The sequence below is a fragment of the Ahaetulla prasina genome, chromosome 1, assembly GCF_028640845.1.
Source record: "Ahaetulla prasina isolate Xishuangbanna chromosome 1, ASM2864084v1, whole genome shotgun sequence".
In the NCBI taxonomy this organism is placed as follows: Eukaryota; Metazoa; Chordata; class Lepidosauria; order Squamata; family Colubridae; genus Ahaetulla; species Ahaetulla prasina.
The window spans coordinates 17,495,106-17,517,550 of NC_080539.1; the positions used below are offsets into that span (position 1 = coordinate 17,495,106).

The following is a 22,445-nucleotide window of genomic DNA, read 5'->3' on the forward strand; positions in this document are numbered from 1 at the left end:
GGAATTATCACGGACTGTACAGTAATTGAGACTAAACTGATTTTAAATCTAATAACAGCGGCAAGTTTACTGATAGGACAGTATTGGAAGAAAAAAGAAGTACCTACAATAGAAGAATGGATATTGAAAGTTGCTAATTTGGCTGAGATGGCAAAAATCTCAGCCTTTTTGAAAGACAATACGCAGGAAAGATACTTAAATGAATGGAAAAAATAGATTGACTATATCCAAAATAGATATCAGACTAAGAGTTATCAGATTGCCTTTGAATGATTAGGATGTATTATTTCTGATTGTTTTGGGGGAGGTTAGGAATTGATGAGAACTGTAGGAGTATAATTGAGTTAGGAGGGAAAAATTTTTAGCATATGTTTGTTTTATCTTTAACTTGTGTTTGTTTCGGGAAGTCGGGGGGTGGGTGGTTTGTGAAGGGAGGGGGAGGGGAGGGAGGGCGGAAAGAGGGAGAAAGGTTTTTTTTTGTAAAACTTTTTCAATTAAAAAAAAAGAAATATACTGGGGTTGGTGCTATTGTTATTTCCTCCTTTCCTTTCCTTTCCTTTCCTTTCCTTTCCTTTCCTTTCCTTTCTTCATCTTCCTCTCCTCCTTCCTTCCTTCCTTCCTTCCTTCCTTCCTTCCTTCCTTCCTTCCTTCCTTTCTTTCTTTCTTTCTTTCTTTCTTTCTTTCTTTCTTTCTTTTTCTGTGTTCCAATATCTCAGCGGCTGCCACAAAAAAGAGGAAGACAAACTATTTTCCAAAGCACTTGAGGGCAGAACAAGAAGCAATGGGTAGAAACTAATCAAGGAGAGAAAAAACTTAGAACTAAGGAGAAATGTCCTGACAGTTAGAACATAGAATCAGTGGAACAATTTTCCTCCAGAAGTTGTGAATGCTCCAACACTGGAAGTTTTTAAGAAGATGTTGGATAACCATTTGTCTGAAGTGATGTAGGGTATCCTGCCTAAGCAAGGGGTTGAACTAGAGGACCTCCAAGGTCCCTTCCAACTCTGTTATTCTATTCTATTCTATTATGTTCTGTTCTGTTCTGTTTCAATTCCTCCTCTTTGAAAGATGCGTGCTTCGGAGTTTTACTTGGCGAGAGGTTTTTCTGAAACGCTGACCACATGGACATGTCAATGTAGTTGTCTTGGCAATAACATGGAAGTGGTTTGACATTGCTATTTTCATATATATATGTCAGTCCTGGAAGCCATCTTTTTCATTGGATCTTCAGGCCTGCCACATTTATTACTGTGGGAAACTGGGAGGGGGGATTGTATGGAGCCAGGGTGATATATAGTCATCATAACATTCCTTTCTCAGAAAGTCAAGGACATCTTGCCCTGCACTTGGAAGGCTGGAACTGGGAGGCATCTCCAGTTGGGACAGTTTTTTGATTGGACCATGTGATGGACATGTGGGTGTTGGGCAGGGACTTAAACTTTCCTTTGGGTCGGGAAAACCTGGAAGCTTTCAGATTCGGGTGTTCCCAGATGTGCCAATATGACATCTCTAATAAAATGGAACTTTGAGGAAACTCAAACCTCAGAGTTTTTTTTCATTGGAGGGTGTTACTTGGAACCCTGACAGACAGATCCTGAAGCTGAAGCTCAAATACTTTGGCCACCTAATGAGAAGAGAGGACTCATTGGAAAAGACCCTGATGTTAGGAAAGATGGAAGGCAAAAGGAGACAGGGATGGCAGAGGATGAGATGGTTAGATAGGGTCATTGATGCAATGAACATGAATTTGAGCAAACTTCAGGAAACAATGGAGGACAATGGGGCCTGGTGTATTGTAGTCCATGGGGTTGCAAAGAGTCGGACATGATTTTTAGAAAGAGGGCTGTGAAAATATTTACAGACCCCTCACATCCAGGACATAAACTGTTCCAACTCCTACCCTCAAAATGACACTATAGAGCACTGCACACCAGAACAACTAGACACAAGAACAGTTTTTTCCCGAACGCCATCACTCTGCTAAACAAATAATTCCCTCAACACTACTTTTTTTTTTGTTTACATTTATATCCCGCTCTTCTCTGAAGACTCAGGGCGGCTTACAGTGTGTAAGGCAATAGTCTCATTCTATTTGTAGATTTACAAAGTCAACTTATTGCCCCCCCAACAATCTGGGTCCTCATTTTACCTACCTTATAAAGGATGGAAGGCTGAGTCAACCTTGGACCTGGTGGGACTAGAACATGCAGTAATTGCAGGCAGCTGTGTTTTAATAACAGGCTTCTTAACAGCCTGAGCTACACCGCGGCCCTTACTTACTAAATCTGCACTGCTATCAATCTTCTCATCGTTCCCATCACCCATCTCCTTCCACTTACGACTGTAACTTTGTTGCTTGTATCCTTACGATTTATACAGATATTGTTTCCTGATTGTTTATTTGTAGCCTATGACTAACATTAAGTGTTGTATCATTAAGTGTTAAATTTGTACCCTATGACTATCATTAAGTGTTGTAAGTGTTGTACCTTGATGAAGGTCTCTTTTCTTTTATGTACACTGAGAGCATATACACCAAGACAAATTCCTTGTTTGTCCAATCACACTTGGCCAATAAAGAATTATATTCTGTTCTATTCTATTCTATTCTATTCTATTCTGTTCTGTTCTGTTCCGTTCTGTTCTGTTCTGTGACTGAACAACAACAAATACCTCTTTCCTGTTCCACTCTGTTCAAATTTGCGGGAGTGGGGACTGATCTGGAATTCAGCTTTTCAGAAAATGTATAAGCACACATCCATTGTGCCATTTCATTAAAATTCAATTAGGTTTCAGTAAAGTGGAGAAGAAGGGGAGGAAAAGAATCTTATTATAGTCATTTTATGAGAGCCGTCGCCAATAAAAGAAACCTTACATGCGTGTTGCAAATGAGTTTAATTGATTATTTTGTGAAACCTGAACACATTTAGAAAGGAATAAAATGATAAATACATAGCAGTCTCCTTCAGAGTTTAGGTGGAATTCCGGTCATTAAAAAGGGGGAACTTGCTTAAATGATTAGTTCTTTTCTCTTCCGTTCATCCGATGGAATCTACAAGCCAGAAGTGGATCAGGTTTTGAGAGAATAGAATAGAGTAACAGAGTTGGAAGGACCTTGGAGGTCTTCTAGTCCAACCCCCTGCTTAGGCAGGAAACCCTACACCATTTCAGACAAATGGTTATCCAACATCTTCTTAAAAACTTCCAGTGTTGGAACATTCACAACCTCTGGAGGCAAGTTCTTCCACTGATTAATTGTTCTAAATGTCAGGAAATTTCTCCTTAGTTCTAAGTTGCTTGTATCCTTACGATTTATACTGATATTGTTTCCTGATTGTTTATTTGTAGCCTATGACTAACATTAAGTGTTGTATCATTAAGTGTTAAATTTTTACCCTATGACTATCATTAAGTGTTGTAAGTGTTGTACCTTGATGAAGGTCTCTTTTCTTTTATGTATACTGAGAGCATATGCACCAAGACAAATTCCTTGTTTGTCCAATCACACTTGGCCAATAAAGAATTCTATTCTATTCTATTCTATTCTATTCTATTCTGTTCTGTTCTGTTCTGTTCTGTTCTGTTCTGTTCTGTTCTGTGACTGAACAACAACAAATACCTCTTTCTTGTTCCACTCTGTTCAAATTTGCGGGGGTGGGGACTGATCTGGAATTCAGCTTTTCAGAAAATGTATAAGCACACATCCATTGTGCCATTTCATTAAAATTCAATTAGGTTTCAGTAAAGTGGAGAAGAAGGGGAGGAAAAGAATCTTATTATAGTCATTTTATGAGAGCCGTCGCCAATAAAAGAAACCTTACATGCGTGTTGCAAATGAGTTTAATTGATTATTTTGTGAAACCTGAACACATTTAGAAAGGAATAAAATGATAAATACATAGCAGTCTCCTTCAGAGTTTAGGTGGAATTCCGGTCATTAAAAAGGGGGAACTTGCTTAAATGATGAGTTCTTTTCCGTTCATCCAATGGAATCTACAAGCCAGAAGTGGATCAGGTTTTGAGAGAATAGAATAGAGTAACAGAGTTGGAAGGATCTTGGAGGTCTTCTAGTCCAACCCCCTGCTTAGGCAGGAAACCCTACACCATTTCAGACAAATGGTTATCCAACATCTTCTTAAAAACTTCCAGTGTTGGAACATTCACAACCTCTGGAGGCAAGTTCTTCCACTGATTAATTGTTCTAAATGTCAGGAAATTTCTCCTTAGTTCTAAGTTGCTTCTCTCCTTCATTAGTTTTCCCCCATTGGTTCTTCTTTTTTTAATAATTTTTATTGAACAGTTTTTTAAAAACAAAAAATGAATTTTTTATAATTTTCTTCTTTCCAACATTTCCACATCAATATTCATTTCTTATATATCCATTTTTCTCTCTTTTTTCTATTTTCCACCCACTGCTTCTTGTCCTACCCTCAGGTGCATTGGAGAATAGCTTGACTCCCTCTTCTTTGTGGCAGCCCCTGAGATATTGGAAGACTGCTATCATATCTCCCCTTGTCCTTCTTTTCATATCCAGTTCCTGCAACTGTTCTTCATATGTTTTAGCCTCCAGTCCCCTAATCCTCTTTGTTGCTCTTCTCTGCACTCTTTCTAGAATCTCCACATCTTTTTTGCATTGTGGTGACCAAAATTGAATGCCGTATTCCAAGTGTGGCCTTACCAAGGCATTATAAAGTGGTATTAACACTTCATGCGATCTTGATTCTATCCTTCTGTTTAAGAACTGTATAAGAATAATTATGAGTTGTTATGGCAAAAAGTTCAGAAACACATGAATGCTTGGAAAAAACTGCAACTATCGTTATTGGGGAGGATAGCGGCTATCAAAATGAATGTGTTACCTAGATTTCTGTTTCTGTTCCAGATGATACACAGTGACTGAGATTAAATTGATTTTGAACTTAATAACAGCAGCAAGGCTGTTGATTGGACAATATTGGAAGAAAAAAGAGTTACCTACAATAGAAGAATGGATATTGAAAGTTACTAACTTGGCTAAGATGGCTAAAATCTCAGCCTTTTTGAAAGACAATACGCAGGAAAGATATTTAATTGAATGGAAAAAATGGACTGTTTATTTACAAAACAGATATCAGATTAAGAGATATCAGATTGCCTTTGAATAATTAGGATGTATTATTTTATATAATGGGGGAGTTAGGAAATGAAAAGATTTGGATGAGGTTAATTGGATTAGAAGGGAAAATTTTATTCTATGTTTGGTTTATGTATAACAATACCTTGTGATTGACCCAGGAAGCCCGGGGGGGGGGGGCGTGAAGGGAGGGGGGAAGGGTTTTTTTGCGGGAGGAGGAGGGGGAAAGGGGGAAAATGTTTTTGTTTGTTCAAACTTTTTCAATAAAAAAAAAGAGAGAGAAAGGTACCACATATACTGTATCTATGCATTTTGTTCTGTTAACAGTCCAAAACAAGGCAAATGCATTTGTACACTCACAGAATGGCGGTCATGGGAAAGTAGTCCAGTTAGAAAATGGCTACCTTATGGAGCTACATATCCCTATTGATCAGGAGACAAACATTTAACCAAAAGGATATTTTCTCACCAACCAAGTAGCAGAAACATTTTGGAAGTTTTAGTTCAGTGAAAAGTACATTTTTTTCCCCTTTCACACCATTTTCCTCTTACTTTCTACCATCCCAGCCGGGTGACTTCATGGAGACCAGATACGCTGCAGGATGCTATGAAGGCTTGACAAGATGTCAGCTTCTATTTAATTTTACATGTCTTTAAAAAAAAACATGATTCAGAAAAGACTAATTCTTTGATTAGAAGAATATTAATAAAGAAGAATAGAATAGAAGATTAGAAGAATATTAAAAAGTTAAGAGGGGAGCCTGTCAATGGGAATATAGGGCACACTGCCTATCTAAACACTTCCTGTCTTCAAACCCCGTGTTTGTGCACAATGCAGTGTGCATTGCTCGGGGTTCGCAGGGGTTTGGGAGAACCTCTAGCTAAGATTCTGTACAGTTCAGAGAACTCCCAAATCCCACTCCTGGCTGGCCCTGCCCCACCCACACTGCCCCTCCCAGGAGTCCCCGCATGGCCCATTTTAGATGTAGATAAGTGCAGGGTGCATGCGGAGGCTTGGGGAGAGCAAAAAATGGGCCTACTGAAGTTCAGGAAGGCCAGAAACGGGCCCATTTCCAGCCTCCAGAGGGCCTCCGGAGCCTGGGAAGGCCATTTTTGCCCTCCCAGAGGCTCAAGGAAAGCATCCGGAGCCTGGGGAGGGCAAAAGCACCCACCCCGCCTATGGTGCAGGAAGCCGACTAGGCCACACCCACCATGGCCACGCCCATCCCGCAACTGTGCAGAGAACCCCTTGCTAAAATTTTTGAAGCCCATGCCTGAATTAAGGCCTAGTGGTATAGTGGTTAACATGCAGTACTGCAGGCTAACTCACTAGTCACTCCAGCATTTCGATCCTCACCGGCTCAAGGTTGACTCAGTCTTCCATTCTTCCGAGGGCAAGAAAATAAGGACCCAGATTGTTCAGGGCAATATCCTGACTATCTAAGCTGCTTATTGGCCCCCATCTTCACCCATATTTTCAATAAATCACTAGAGATGTGCTATGTTCCTTCTTGCTTCAAACGCTCTACCATCATCCCAGTGCCGAAGAAGCCCACCATCAAGGAACTGAATGACTACAGACCAGTTGCTCTAACATCTGTAGTCATGAAAACCTTTGAAAGGCTAGTGCTTTCCTACCTGAAAACCATCACGAATCCGCTCTTAGACCCCTTGCAATTTGCATACCGAGCAAATAGATCAACAGATGATGCTGTTAATATGGCTCTGCACTACATCCTACAACATCTTGAGTCTCCAAAGACCTATGCAAGGGTCCTTGTTGTAGACTTTAGTTCAGCATTCAATACCATCATTCCAGACATTCTTCTAACTAAGCTAAACCAGCTACAGGTACCGGAACAGACTTGTAAGTGAATCTGGCTTCCCTATTAACTTCGCTTGTCAGATGGCAACAAAGGGTGACTACGTGACCCTGGCACAAGGCAGCCATCATAAATACATGCCAGTGGCCAAGTCCTAATTTTGATTGCGAGACCACAGGGATGCTGTAAGGGTCTTAAGTGTGAAAAATAGTGTCGTGTCCCACTCCTCCTCTGACGGCCGGGTCGGGGAAGTCCGTATCAAGCGTGCCTCTGCAGCAGCTCTGCCAAAGTCCTATCAGAGTCCTCAGGGCAGGCAGGAATCCAAGGTGTGACTTCAGCAATCCAGATTAGACTTTGCCTGACTCAGAGAATGCAAGAAAGTGGATCCTTTATATAGGCCATGGGGTGTGGCTCCATGACTCAGCACTTATCCAGGCCTGCCCCTCCCTTCCTTTTACTGACGTCGCCTCTCCATTCTCCGGAAGGGAGGATCCCTCCACCCTCCAGCTGCTGGTAATTCTAGCTCATGACTGGCTTCATATTCCTCAGGCTCACATGCTGTGGGGAAGGGGTTTAGTTGCTCCGTTTGTCCGGGCATGGTGCCAGGGCTGGGGGCTGGAGGCATGCCAGGACATTCTTCAGCACTATCAGTGTCCGTCAGGAGATAAGAGGGGCCCGGCTACGGCGGGGGGGCGGTGAGCGAGGCACAACAAATAGCCATAAGTCAGTGTTTTCAATGCTGTTGTAACTTAGAACAGTCCCTAAATGAATGGTTGTAAGTTTAGGGTTACCTGTACATTCCATCATGGAAGGAGTAAAAAATCAAAAATCTCTGAAGCCACCTAGATTTGTGTCTGACATTTCATATGAATTAGAACTTCCATCCAGTGGTGGGCTCCAATCGGTGTTACCACCAGTTTGCTTCATGCACGTGCTTTGCACACGATCGGCTTCGCTCACATGCACGCCAAACTATCACTTCACACAAGTGCATTGACTGGCTGAACAGCTGAGGCATTGCAGTCTGCTGCGCCTTTCAGCTGGGTTAAAAATGGAGGAATAAAGGTAGGTATAGCACAGGGGCAGGAGGGAGGGCCCAGATGATGGTTGGAGTGAACCAGTTCACTGGTATTTCAACATCCCCGCTGCCAGCTCTCCTGAACCGGGGAGAACCGGTAGCAACCCAAAACCGCTTTCATTCATGGAAAATGGAGGAAAACAGTTTTTAACCTGATTGTCAACCCTGAATCGAGCCTGGCTGAGGCCATCTTGGAGGCTTCATGGTTGTCACAAAATGGAGGGGGAGAAAGGGAAGGGGGGAAATTAGATAGCTCAGCTTGGCCGTCAAAATAAAAAAATATTTCTTGTGGGAACTAAGGTCATTCCAATGGGTGGCTGAGAAGAGGAGTGGAGTAACCAGGTGACCTCTTGCACACCGTTGGACAGTGTGACCGATGACTTGGGGAAAAGGGGGAACGTTCACTTTTTTATTAAGTGAAAACCACAGGAACCTTCAGAGTCGGTTTTCACCAGTTGTCCCAATATGATGTATCCAATAAATCATTCTTTGAGGAATCTACCTGCCTTGGAGTTCTGTTTTCAATGGGTGCATTACTTGGAACATTGACATCGATCTTAATAGAAACATCCTAACCATAAGCACTTGTCTGTGGAACCGTTGTGTTTCCCTGGAAATATTTTAACTGGGTCGCATCTGTTAGGGAAATAACAATCAGCACAAGACCGGATTCAATTACTTTAGAATTCCTTACTCTTTTTTCCCTGCGCATATGTTTAAAATTTAAGGAGCTTGGAAGATATTGGCGTTCAAAAATATTTCTGCTTTACCAAGAAGATCTAAATAGGGTGTTAGGGTATGATCGGCCAAAAGCCCACGTAAGAAGTTTGTGTCACATTCAAAATCTGTTTTTGTAATGATTGACGTTTCCCAAGTATGTATCATCTCCTAGAGCTTTACACAGATACCGTATATGTGGTACCTTGCTCAATAGTAGTACCTGTGAGAGGGATCTTGGAGTCCTAGTGGATAACCATTTAGATATGAGCCAGCACTGTGCAGCTGCTGCTAAAAAAGCCAACACAGTTCTGGGTTGCATAAACAGAGGGATAGACTCAAGATCACGTGAAATGTTAGTGTCACTTTATAATGCCTTGGTAAGGCCACACTGGGAATACTGCATTCAGTTTTGGTCGCCATGATGTAAAAAAGATGCTGAGACTCTGGAAAGAGTGCAGAGAAGGGCAACAAAGATGATTAGGGGACTGGAGGCTAAAACATATGAAGATCGCTTGCAGGAACTGGGTATGTCTAGTTTAATGAAAAGAAGGACTAGGGGAGACATGATAGCAGTGTTCCAATATCTCAGGAGCTGCCACAGAGAAGTGGGAGTCGGGCTGTTCTCCAAAGCACCTGACGGTAGAACAAGAAGCAATGGGTGGAAACTGATCAAGGAAAGAAGCAACTTAGAGCTAAGGAGAAATTTCCTGACAGTTAGAACAATTAATAAGTGGAACGACTTGCCTTCAGAAGTTGTGAATGCTCCAACACTGGAAATTTGTAAGAAAATGTTGGATAACCATCTGTCTGAGATGGTGTAGGGTTTCCTGCCTGGGCAGGGGGTTGGACTAGAAGGCCTCCAAGGTCCCTTCCAACTCTGTTGTTGTTATTGTTATTATTGTTATTGTACTCGGATCCTTTTTTGCTTTTTTTCCCTGGCTCAATAGTAGTAACTGTGAGAGGGATCTTGGAGTCCTAGTGGACAGTCACTTAAATATGAGCCAGCAGTCTGCTGCAACTGCCAAAAAAGCCTTTGTCTGAAGATGCCAGCCACAGATGATATCAAAATGTCTGTGAAATCTGTGGTCTAAACCAGGGGTCTCCAACTTGGCAACACAGTTGGCTGAGGAATCCTAGAAGTTGAAGCCCCCAAGTCTTGAGGTTGCCAAATTTGGAGATCCCTGGTTTAAACCAGGGCCGCTAAACCCTAAAGCCCAACACTGCCTGAAACAGAGCCTTATCTGTTTACCAGAGTCAATTCTGTTCTTCCTCCAAAATATTAAGTGCAGCATGAACTCTCACAAAGATGTCCTCCCCCGGAGTACTGGGATTGGGAACAGTGATTCTGAGATTAGCATTGACCTGGTTAAAACAATAAGTGAGGAAAACATCCGCTTGATCCAACTCATCCCTTGAGAAACATTATTGGCCTTTTCTCTTTGTATCAATACTGTAGACTCACTTAAACTCTCACTGTATCATTTCACAACATATGTCATGTCATCCTCCTTCCTCTCTCCCTTTCTTTTCCACACACACACACACAGCTGCCAACTCTGGTTAGTAAATACGCTTGCAAGAGTCACGTGCTTTTGACATAAGCGGCAAAACAGCTACAAGAAAAAATAGATGTTTTGAGGTCAGACTGAGAAAATGTCAAGTATAAAAGACTGAGCAGCTACTGCCTCTGCTTTGTAAGTCTCTTCTTCAGAGCACACATCAAGTCCTCTTTGGGACAGGTCTTATTTTCATCATATCCAGGGATAGGCACACTGCATTCTGAAACGGAAAGAAAAGCCAGACGAGCAAAGCCCAAGCCTACTAAATCAAATTGACTGAATATGATGTATTTTTTTTACATTTTAGAAGATCTAATTCTGACAGAGTAAGGCATGTACCTCTGAGATACAGAGAAGAGATGGGGGCTTAATACATGGCAGAACTTCAAAATGCTAAGCAAGATCAAACCATCGGGATGGAAGACTATCAGCAAATCTCAGAGCGGTAAGCTAGACTGGAAGGTTTAAGAAGAAAAACTCTAAGACAGGGGTCTCCAACCTTGGTCCCTTTAAAACTTGTGGACTTCAACTCCCAGAGTCCCTCAGCCAGCAAAGCTGGCTGAGGAATTCTGGGAGTTGAAGTCCACAAGTCTTAAAGGACCAAGGTTGGAAACCCTCTAAGAAAGCAATGTATTACCGAGATTCTCAGTCATCCAGGTTATGGTTGTCTCAAAGCTGCTTTTTCAAAAGGCAACTGGACTTTGTTTTTCCTTGAAGACGTTTTGCTTCTCATCCAAGAAGCTTCTTCAGTTCTGACTGAATAGTGGAGGATGGAAGGATTTATATTCCTTGCAGTCATAGAATTTTTTTTTTATTGGCCAAGTGTGATTGGACACACAAGGAATTTGTCTTGGTGCATATGCTCTCAGTGTACATAAAAGAAAAGATACGTTCGTCAAGGTACAACATTTACAACACAATTGATAGTCAATATATCAATATAAATCATAAGGATTGCCAGCAACAAGTTATAGTCATACAGTCATAAATGGAAAGAGATTGGTGATGGGAACTATGAGAAGATTAATAGTAGTGTAGATACAGTAAATAGTTTGACAGTGTTGAGGGAATTATTTGTTTAGCAGAGTGATGGCCTTCGGGAAAAAACTATTCTTGTGCCTAGTTGTTCTGGTGTCAGTGCTCTATAGCGTCGTTTTGAGGGTAGGAGTTGAAACAGTTTATGTCCTGGATTTGAGGGATCAGTCATCTGGCCGTTAGCATCCTTTCTGCCAATAAAATGAGCCAGATGTTTCCATGAAGTCATCAGATATCATCTTAACCAGACCACTGCTCAGCCTTTCAGTCTCATTAAGCTGTTGCTGGTTTCCTATTGATATAAGACAATCCCTATAATGTTTGACAGAGCAGGCATGTAGGAGAGGCTGAAGCACTGGTGTGCTGATAAATATTTAGCAGCTTTGCCCCCTCTGTGGATGCTAGCTGCCAAACAACTGATCATGTGCTATGCGCTTGCAGCTATGCGCTTGCAGCTCAACTCTGCTTTTGGCTGCTCAAACATTTCCAAAAATTTAACACTCGGCTCACACCAGCTGATTCCATCACACCATTGGGCTGCAGGCTGCAGTGGCTTCTAAAATATAATTTGCCTTCCTCAAGAAACAAGGAGAACATCTACAATTGCAGAGACCAGAGTAAATATATATATCTATTGACTGTTTTTCATTCAAGCTTTTCCAAGCATTAAAGTCAAGTGATTGGAAACTCTCCTCTAGAATAGCAAGAAGCTGCAAAGAGGGGAGAATGGGTGGCATAAAAATTTAATAAATCCTTACATAAGAATACAACCGGAATGAAAAAACTAAAACCAAGTGAAGCATAGACCCCTTATCTATTCCAAGTAAGACCACACTTGGAATACTGCATCCAGGTTTGGTCACTACATTTTAGAAGATCTAATTCTGACAGAGTAAGGCATGTACCTCTGAGATACAGAGAAGAGATGGGGCTTAATACATGGCAGAACTTCAAAATGCTAAGCAAGATCAAACCATCGGGATGGAAGACTATCAGCAAATCTCAGAGCGGTAAGCTAGACTGGAAGGTTTAAGAAGAAAAACTCTAAGACAGGGGTCTCCAACCTTGGTCCCTTTAAAACTTGTGGACTTCAACTCCCAGAGTCCCTCAGCCAGCAAAGCTGGCTGAGGAATTCTGGGAGTTGAAGTCCACAAGTCTTAAAGGGACCAAGGTTGGAAACCCCTCCTCTAAGAAAGCAATGTATTACCGAGATTCTCAGTCATCCAGGTTATGGTTGTCTCAAAGCTGCTTTTTCAAAAGGCAACTGGACTTTGTTTTTCCTTGAAGACGTTTTGCTTCTCATCCAAGAAGCTTCTTCAGTTCTGACTGAATAGTGGAGGATGGAAGGATTTATATTCCTTGCAGTCATAGAATTTTTTTTTTATTGGCCAAGTGTGATTGGACACACAAGGAATTTGTCTTGGTGCATATGCTCTCAGTGTACATAAAAGAAAAGATACGTTCGTCAAGGTACAACATTTACAACACAATTGATAGTCAATATATCAATATAAATCATAAGGATTGCCAGCAACAAGTTATAGTCATACAGTCATAAATGGAAAGAGATTGGTGATGGGAACTATGAGAAGATTAATAGTAGTGTAGATACAGTAAATAGTTTGACAGTGTTGAGGGAATTATTTGTTTAGCAGAGTGATGGCCTTCGGGAAAAAACTATTCTTGTGCCTAGTTGTTCTGGTGTCAGTGCTCTATAGCGTCGTTTTGAGGGTAGGAGTTGAAACAGTTTATGTCCTGGATTTGAAGGATCAGTCATCTGGCCGTTAGCATCCTTTCTGCCAATAAAATGAGCCAGATGTTTCCATGAAGTCATCAGATATCATCTTAACCAGACCACTGCTCAGCCTTTCAGTCTCATTAAGCTGTTGCTGGTTTCCTATTGATATAAGACAATCCCTATAATGTTTGACAGAGCAGGCATGTAGGAGAGGCTGAAGCACTGGTGTGCTGATAAATATTTAGCAGCTTTGCCCCCTCTGTGGATGCTAGCTGCCAAACAACTGATCATGTGCTATGCGCTTGCAGCTATGCGCTTGCAGCTCAACTCTGCTTTTGGCTGCTCAAACATTTCCAAAAATTTAACACTCGGCTCACACCAGCTGATTCCATCACACCATTGGGCTGCAGGCTGCAGTGGCTTCTAAAATATAATTTGCCTTCCTCAAGAAACAAGGAGAACATCTACAATTGCAGAGACCAGAGTAAATATATATATCTATTGACTGTTTTTCATTCAAGCTTTTCCAAGCATTAAAGTCAAGTGATTGGAAACTCTCCTCTAGAATAGCAAGAAGCTGCAAAGAGGGGAGAATGGGTGGCATAAAAATTTAATAAATCCTTACATAAGAATACAACCGGAATGAAAAAACTAAAACCAAGTGAAGCATAGACCCCTTATCTATTCCAAGTAAGACCACACTTGGAATACTGCATCCAGGTTTGGTCACTACAATGTAAAAAAAGATGTTGAGACACTGAAAAGAGTGTAGAGATGAGCAACGGATGATTAAGGAGCTGGAGGCTAAAACATGAAGAACGGTTACAGGAATTAGACATGTCTAGTCTAATGAAAAGACGGACTGGGGAGCCATGATAGCAGCGTTCCAATATCTGCGGGTTCTTACAAAGAACCTTCTTACGTGGTGGCTCAGGAGCTAAGACACTGAGCTTGTCAATTGAAAGGTCGGCAGTTCAGCGGTTCGAATCCCTAGTGCTGCCGTGTAACGGGGTGAGCTCCCGTGACTTGTCCCAGCTTCTGCCAACCTAGCAGTTTGAAAGCATGTAAAAAATGCAAGTAGAAAAATAGGGCCCACCTTTGGTGGGAAAGGAACAGCGTTCCGTGCGCCTTTGGCGTTGAGTCAAGCCGGCCACATGACCACAGAGATGTCTTTGGACAGCGCTGGCTCTTCGGCTTTGAAACGGAGATGAACACCACCCCCTAGAGTCGGGAACGACTAGCACATATGTGCGAGGGGAACCTTTACCTTTACCTTTTACAAAGAGGAGGTGGTCAAACTATTTTCCAAAGCACCAAAAAGCAAAATAAGAAACAATGGATAGAAATGGACCAAGGAGAGAAGCAACCTAGAACTTAGGAGAAAATTCCTAATGGTGAGAGCAGTCAACCAATGGAATAGCTTCCCTTCAGAATTTGTAGGTGCTCCATCACTGGAGGCTTGAGCAGGGGGTTGGACTAGAAAACCTCCAAGGTCCCTTCTGACTCTATTATTCTATGTTATATGTTATATCTGATTCCTTCTGCTTCCTGGCAAGAAATTAAAAAGAACAGCTTAGACTGATGTAAAGCTTTCACTCAAAGGTTTAATTTGAAGGCAATTTAATTGTCCTTTCCAATGGAATCTCGTCATCTGAAATGCCTTCATCAATTCAATGCATTGAGCAAAACTAGTTGCCAAGAAATGTTCTCAAAGGCTCAATGCTTGCACTGAATTGAGGCTTTCAATAGATACAGTTTAAAGTGTTCAAAGCAAAGACTCGGATTACTATAATTATAATTTAAGTCATGATAATTTTTCCATTCTTCTATTGAAGGTGGTGGGACCAATTTCTCCATCAAATTGAACAAGAATAGCAAAAGCAAAAAATGTTGTGTGCTCCCTCATCTAGAAAAGATCTATTGAGAAGTATTCTCTTTGAGGAGAACATGGAAAATAGACTAGAGACAGAATTGAATTCCCATGAAGTCCTAGTACCACTTTATAAAGCCATAGAATAGAATAGAATAGAATAGAATAGAATAGAATAGAATAGAATAGAATAGAATAGAATAGAATAGAATAGAATAGAATAGAATAGAATTTTTTATTGGCCAAGTGTGATTGGACACACAAGGAATTTTAAAGAATTTTAAATTTTTAAATGTTTAAATTTTAAATCTGGTTTTAAATGGGGTTTTATTATTTATATCTCTATTTTAAATATTCGGCCTATGTAATAAGTTTTTTAAATTAATGTTTTATCCTGTATATATATATGTTTTTTAAGTGGCTGTAAACCACCCTGAGTCCCTAGGAAAATAGGGCGGTATAAAAGTGTGAATAATAAATAAATAAATTAAATAAATAAATTTGTCTTGGTGCATATGCTTTCAGTGGACATAAAAGAAAAGATACATTCATCAAGGTACAACATTTACAACACAATGATGGTCAATATATCAATATAAATCATAAGGATTGCCAGCAACAAAGTTACAGTCATACAGTCATAAGTGGAAGGAGGTGGGTGATGGGAACGATGAGAAGATTAATAGTAGTGCAGATATAGTAAATAGTTTGACAGTGTTGAGGGAATTATTTGTTTAGCAGAGAGATGGCCTTCGGGAAAAAACTGTTCTTGTGTCTAGTTGTTCTGGTGTGCAGTGCTCTATAGCGTCGTTTTGAGGGTAGGAGTTGAACAGTTTATGTTCTGGATGTGAGGGGTCTGTAAATATTTTCACGGCCCTCTTCTTGATTCGTGCAGTATACAGGTCCTCAATGGAAGGCAGGTTGGTAGCAATTATTTGCTTATTTTAATTATTAATTATTATTATTATTATTATTATTATTATTATTATTATTATTATTATTATTATTATTATTATTTGTTGGTATTAAGACCACATTTGGAATACTGCATCCAGTTTTGATCACCATGTTATAAAAAAGACATTGAGATTCTAGAAAGAGTGCAGAAAGGAACAACAAAGATTATTAGGGGACTGGAGACTAAAATATATGAATATGAGGGTTACAGGAACTGGGCATGGCTAGCCTAATGAAAAAAAGGACTAGCAGTGTTCCAATATTTAAGGGGCTGCCACAAAGAAGAGGAAGTCAACCTATTTTCCAAAGCACCAAAAGGCAAGACAAGAAGCAATGGACGGAAATTAATCAAAGACAGTAGCAATCTAGAACTAAGAAGAAATTTTCTAAACATGAGAATAGTCAATCTGTAGAACAGCTTGCCTTCAGAAGTTGTGGGTGCTTCATCACTGGAGACTTTCAAGAAGAGATTGGACAGCCACTTGTCTGGAATGGTATAGGGCAGGGGTGTCAAACTCAATTTCATTGAGGACCACATCAGGGTTATGTTTGACCTTGGGGGGGGGAGGAGGGGAGGGACGGCATGGTAAGGATGGGTGTGGCCAGGGTGGGCACGGCCAGCTCAACATCACTTGTCGAGGCTCTGTTTTTGGGTGTGACAGCCTCCTGCAGCCACCCGCCAGCAAAAATGGAGCACATGGCCTCCCTGAGCTCTGTTTTTGATGGCAGAGGGCTGCAGGAGACTGTCACAGCTGAAAATGGCTAGGGAGAGCCCTGTGTGGCCCTCCCAAGCTCTGTTTTTTATTGTCAGAGGCACTGTGGGCTGGTCCTTCGTTGTTTGCAGAGCAGCCCCAAGGGCCTTGAGTGTGATACCCCTAGTATAGGGTTTCCTGCTTAAGCAGGGAGTTGGACTAGAAGACCTCCAAGGTCTTTTCCAACTCTGTTATTCTGTTATCTGTTGTTATTATTTTCTCTTTGATGGCTCACTAACATCATAAGACACATTTCCTGCAGAGAAAGGTGCTCACAATCCTCCTTACATTCCACGAGCAAGTAAAATTAGTGCAATCCCACCCTGCTTTTGGTATTAGTTGACTGTGGGTATTTAGCACGGGAAGTTTGATTGTAGTACTCCAGCAAGCTAAAGATATTGTTCAAATAAATAACTATTGAATATTTTGTAAGTCTCCTGACTGCTTGGTCTTCCCCTGCCCTAAAAATTGAGCTCCATACCTTCATCGCTGTTGTCATCTACGAGGATGATCTCTTTCAAGAGGTGAGCTGGAGTGTGATTTACAGCGCTGTGAACTGAACGCAGGATGACTGAAAGCGCCTCATTGACAAAGATAAAAATAATAGAAATCTGTGGGAGATCCTTTGCATATTTAAGCTCTTTACACCTAGAGAGACAGAGAGAGGAAGAAAGATTAGCTGAAAAGTTACAAATATTACAAAAAAAAAAGACGTATGACCAGTGGTGGGATTCAAATAATTTAACAACTGGTTCTCTGCTCTAATGATTTCTTCCAACAACCAGTTCACCAAACTGCTCAGAAAGTTAACAACTGGTTTTCCCAAAGTGGTGCAAACTGGCTGAATGACCCATGGTAACTGCGTATGACCCATGGTAACCATACCTACCTCACCTGAAAAGGAGGAGGAGGAGAAGGAGGAGAAGAAGGAGAAGACCTTCCGCCGCGGGCTTAAAACATATTTATTTAACTGTGCAGGACTGAGCTAGATTTTAAATTATCGGTTTTAAATTGGGTTTTATTCTATATTTTTAATTCTAAATTAACGGGCTTTTTAGAATAAGTTTTTTAATTGTTTTTTATATTGTATCTATGTGTTTTTAAATGCCTGTACACCGCCCTGAGTCCTTCGGGAGATAGGGCGGTATATAAATTTGATTAAATAAATAAATAAATAAATAAATAAAGAAGAAGAAGAAGAAGAGGAGGAGGAGGAGGAGGAGGAGGAGGAGGAGGAGGAGACTGAACTGAAACACAAGTAGTCCTTGAGTTACAGCAATTCATTTAGCGCTCATTTGAAGTTACAACAGGACTGAAAAAAATGACTTACTACCATTTTTCACACTTACAACTGCAGCATCCCCATGATCATGTAATCACAATTCAGATACGTCAACTGGCTCATATTTATGATGCTTGCAGTGTTCGGGGGGGTGGGGGGTCACATGATCCCATTTTGCAACCTTCTGACAAGCAAAGTCAATGAGGAAGCCTGATTCACTTAACAACCATGTTACTAACTGATCAACTGCAGTCATTTACGAAAGATCGTAAAATGAGGTAGAACTCCTTTAACAAATGTCTCGCTTATAGCAGCAGAAATTTTGAGCTAATTGTGGTCGTAAGTCGAGGACTGCCTGTAATTCGTAAGACAATAAACAGCCGTCCAGCAGTTCTGACATCCTGTCCACCATGAATTTGCCTGGTCCAGAGGTGGGTTTCAGCAGATTCTGACCAGTTTTGGAGACCCAGTAGTGGAAATTTAGAGTAGTTTGGAGAACTGGTGGTAAAAATTTTAACTGGCCCCGCCCCCATCTATTCTCTGCCTCCCGAGTCCCAGCTGATTGGGAGGAAATGGGGATTTTGCAGTAACCCTCCCCTAGATTGGGGAGAGAATGGAGATTTTACAGTACCCTTCCCATGCCACTCCCACCAAGCCATGCCACGCCCATCAAGCCACACCCACAGAACCGGTAGTAAAAAAATTTGAAACCCACCACTGGTCTGGTCCCCTTTCAAAACCAGTTCAATCGGGGCCATCGTCTTCGGTTTAAAACACTGATAACAAAAATCCTATTGTTTACCCCTGGACTGAATTCTCTGTATTCTATTCTATTTGCATATTAATCTCCATCGGGGTGGGAACGGACTCACTTTGATGGAATTCTAGAAAGCATTTTAAAAGCATTTTCCTTTTAAGGCATGCACTTTTAAAATGCATTTCGCCGCTCTGTTTCAACCAAGAGTGGCATCAAAATATCCAAGTGTGAAAAGCCCAATGGAGAACTAAGTTTCTTTCCGCACATTAATCCATGAAGAACAGATCAGGACAATTCACACTGGAATTCGCATTTTATGTTATTCTTCAAGCAGCCTTCTTTTACACTTTAATGGCAGGAAACAAAGAAAGCTACCCAGCCAACTTATATTTTATTTATTTTTCTGAACTGTGAGCCAAGGTGAGCTTGTTAGATTGCAATCACAAAAGAAGTTCTTAGATCCAAATGCAGATACAGTTATGTCCATTCCATCATTCCTGCTCCTTTGGAATAAACAGGAATAGCCATAAACAGCAACAAGGAATTTATCTATACAGCATTCTAAAGCAGGGATGGGTAATCCACAGAAGACCATTTATGGCATCCAACTGACTTCACACTGGGAATAAACCAAATTTAGAACGGCATGGCCTAGGTCTAGGGAACTGGAAAGATGACCTTGGAGAATTTATTCAGAAACCAGGTCAAAAATGAAGACAAAATGTGCAGAACTATGTTCTGAGCGGAGAGAGAAAGGAAAATAACAGTACTTGCTCTTCCCTGATTCCCTGGGAAATGAGACGGAGGGATGGAAAAACACAACCAGGTTGCAAGCTTCTGTTATTATAGACAATATCAATGAAATCTAGTTTCCATTTTCTTGAGAACTCTGTTTTCTGATCTGGGCAAACTTGAGAGGCTAACATGAGTAGTGAAAATTTGCTTTAAATATACACAAATCAAAACACCAAATAGCAATAGCAGATTTATATACTGCTTCATAGTGCTTACAACCCTCTCTGAGCAGTTTACAGAGTCAGCATATTGCCCCCAACCATCTGGATTCTCATTTTACCAACCTCGGAAGGATGGAAGGCTGAGTCTACCTTGAGCCGGTCAGGATCAAACTCCTGGCAGTGGGCAGCATTAGCCTGCAATAGTAATAGCAATAGCACTTAGACTTCTATGCCGCTTCACAGTGCTTTACAGCCCTCTCTAAGCGGTTTACAGAGTCAGCATATGGCCCCCAACAGAATAAGAATAAGAATAATTTAATTTCTAAACCGCCCTTCTCCCGAAGGACTCAGGGCGGTTTACAGCCAAGTAAAAACACAATGAAAACGTACAATATACAGCTAAAAACCAATTTTAAAAAACCTATTCAATTTGGCCCATTAATTAAAATACACATTAAAACCATAAAAAACCCATTAAAATTACTAGTAGTTTTCAATTTTATGCCAATCCTGCATGGAAGAATAAGTATGTCTTCAGCTTGCGGCTGAATCTGGGTCTTTACTTTACTGACCTCGGAAGGATGGAAGGCTGAACCACTTTTGAGCCTGGTAAGATTTGAACTGCCAAATTGCAGTCAGCCGGCAGTCAACAGAAGTAGCCCACAGTTCTGCACTCTAACTACTGCGACACCGAGGCTCATATGCAATACTGCATTCTAATTGGTGTGCCAGCACAGCTCATTTTTCCACAAATAATGTCTATTTTGCTTAAAGGAGGGGGTAAGGGGAAAACAACTATAAGCTTGGGGCACCTATCGCACCACTTTCAAAAGCTGCAAGACTATATATAAGACGGAGATACAATGAAATTAGTATCACAGAGGCCTTGGTCAAATGTAATGGTATGTGGGAATGCTCTTGGGAGATGAGACAAAAAAAAATCCTACTAAGGAATGAATGCCCAGGAGATTAATTGGGTGGTATATGTGACTGCAGGAGGAAACATGTCCATATCAAGAGCCGTGATGGCGCAGTGGTTAGAATGCAGTATTGCAGGCTACTTCTGCTGACTGCCAACTGCCAGCAGTTTGGCAGTTCGATTCTCAATGGCTCAAGGTTGACTCAGCCTTCCATCCTTCCGAGGTCTGTAAAAGGAGGACCCAGATTATTGAGGGCAATATGCTGATTCTGTAAACCACTTAGTAAAGGTAAAGGTCCCTCTTGCACGTATATGCTAGTTGTTCCCGACTCTAGGGGGCAGTGCTCATCTCCATTTCAAAGCTGAAGAGCCAGCACTGTCCAAAGACGTCTCCATAGTCATGTGGCCAGCATAACTAAATGCCAAAGGCGCACAGAACTCTGTTACCTTCCCACCAAAGGTAGTCCCTATTTTTCTACTTGCATTTTTACGTGCTTTCAAACTGCTAGGTTGGCAGAAGCTGGGACAAGTCACGGGAGATCACCCCATTACACTACACTAGGATTCGAACTGCTGAACTGCTGACTGTGTCCCTCCAAACCACTTAGAGGGTGCTGTAAAGCACTGTAAAATGCTTTGCAAGCTAATTCTGCTCACTGCCAGGAGTTTGATCCTGACCGGCTCAAGGTTGACTCAGCCTTCCACCATTCCAAGGTTGTAAAATGAGAACCCAGATTGTTGGGGGCAATATGCTGACTCTGTAAAACCGCTTAGAGAAGGCTGTAAAGCATTGTGAAGCAGTACATAAGTCTAAGTGCTATTGCTACTGCTATTGCTATATATTAGCTGATTCCATATTCATGTAAAGCTACACGTAAAAGAACTTTGCAAGTCTGAAAGCACAATTCTTTTGTCATCTCCTTTACAGAGTGATAACTTAGGGAGGGAGCCTTCTGCGTCTCTCCCTCTGCCCGTTATGCAGCTGTGGGCTATGCTCCCTCTTATCTGACCATTGCCTAGGCAGCTCTCTTTACCTTGTCTCCCAAAGTTATTTCCACCACACCATTAGATCAGGCCACTGGACTGTCTGAAAGAAAATACGGGACATTTGAGAATTGATTGACTCCAAATTTATTAGGGGCACTGTCTGAAAAATGAAAGCACATTAAACTCATTAGGCTGACTGTTGAACTCAATGTTCATGGTGCCCTGTCTTGGTGCCTTGTGACAAGGAAAATTGGCCTTGCTTTTAACATCTGGATCACTTGAGCCTTGCCTACAAGATAGTCACTCCATGCACATGATTTCTTTTCATACGGTTCTATTCAACTGAACTCGACTTTAGATCCTGCAGCTGGGTTATTTAACTGTCTTTTTGGAAGCTCATTGCCTTGAATACCCTTTCTTCTCTCGCAGGCTTGTAAAACGGAACATTACCACTTTAAAATTCAGTGACACATACAAACTCCGAAGACTTCGCAATGTCACTTGGCTGAATTTCATGCAGAAACTGGCAAGGCATAACAGCAAAGTATGTTGTCAGACCTGGAAGCTATCTGGGTCTTCAGGCCTGCCACATTTTCCTCTGTGGAAAAATGGGAGGAGGATTGCATAGAGCCATGATGGCGAATCTATGGCACGTGTGCCACAGGTGGCACGTGTAACCATATCAGTGGGCATGCGAGCTCAGCTCTGGCGCGCATGCACGCACCACCCAGCTGATTTTCAGACCTTCTGGGCCCACCAGAAGTAGGGAAACAGGATGTTTCCTGCCTCCAGAAGGCCTGGGGGTTGGTGGGGAAGGGCCATCGTTCTCTCTCACCTGGCTCCAGGGCCTCTCTATGAGTCTCTGGAGGCTGGGGACAGCAAAAAAAATCACTTCCTAT

General features: G+C 41.5%; 1 protein-coding gene across 1 annotated transcript in view; it reads right to left on the reverse strand.

Moving 5' to 3' along the window:
• Positions 1-22,445, reverse strand: part of GALNT17 (polypeptide N-acetylgalactosaminyltransferase 17) — a 411,497-nt gene that overhangs the window by 197,355 nt on the left and 191,697 nt on the right. Inside the window, exon 3 of the mRNA XM_058164286.1 lies at positions 17,127-17,293. Coding sequence (XP_058020269.1) covers positions 17,127-17,293 — 167 coding nt within the window. The remainder of the gene's footprint in view (positions 1-17,126; positions 17,294-22,445) is intronic.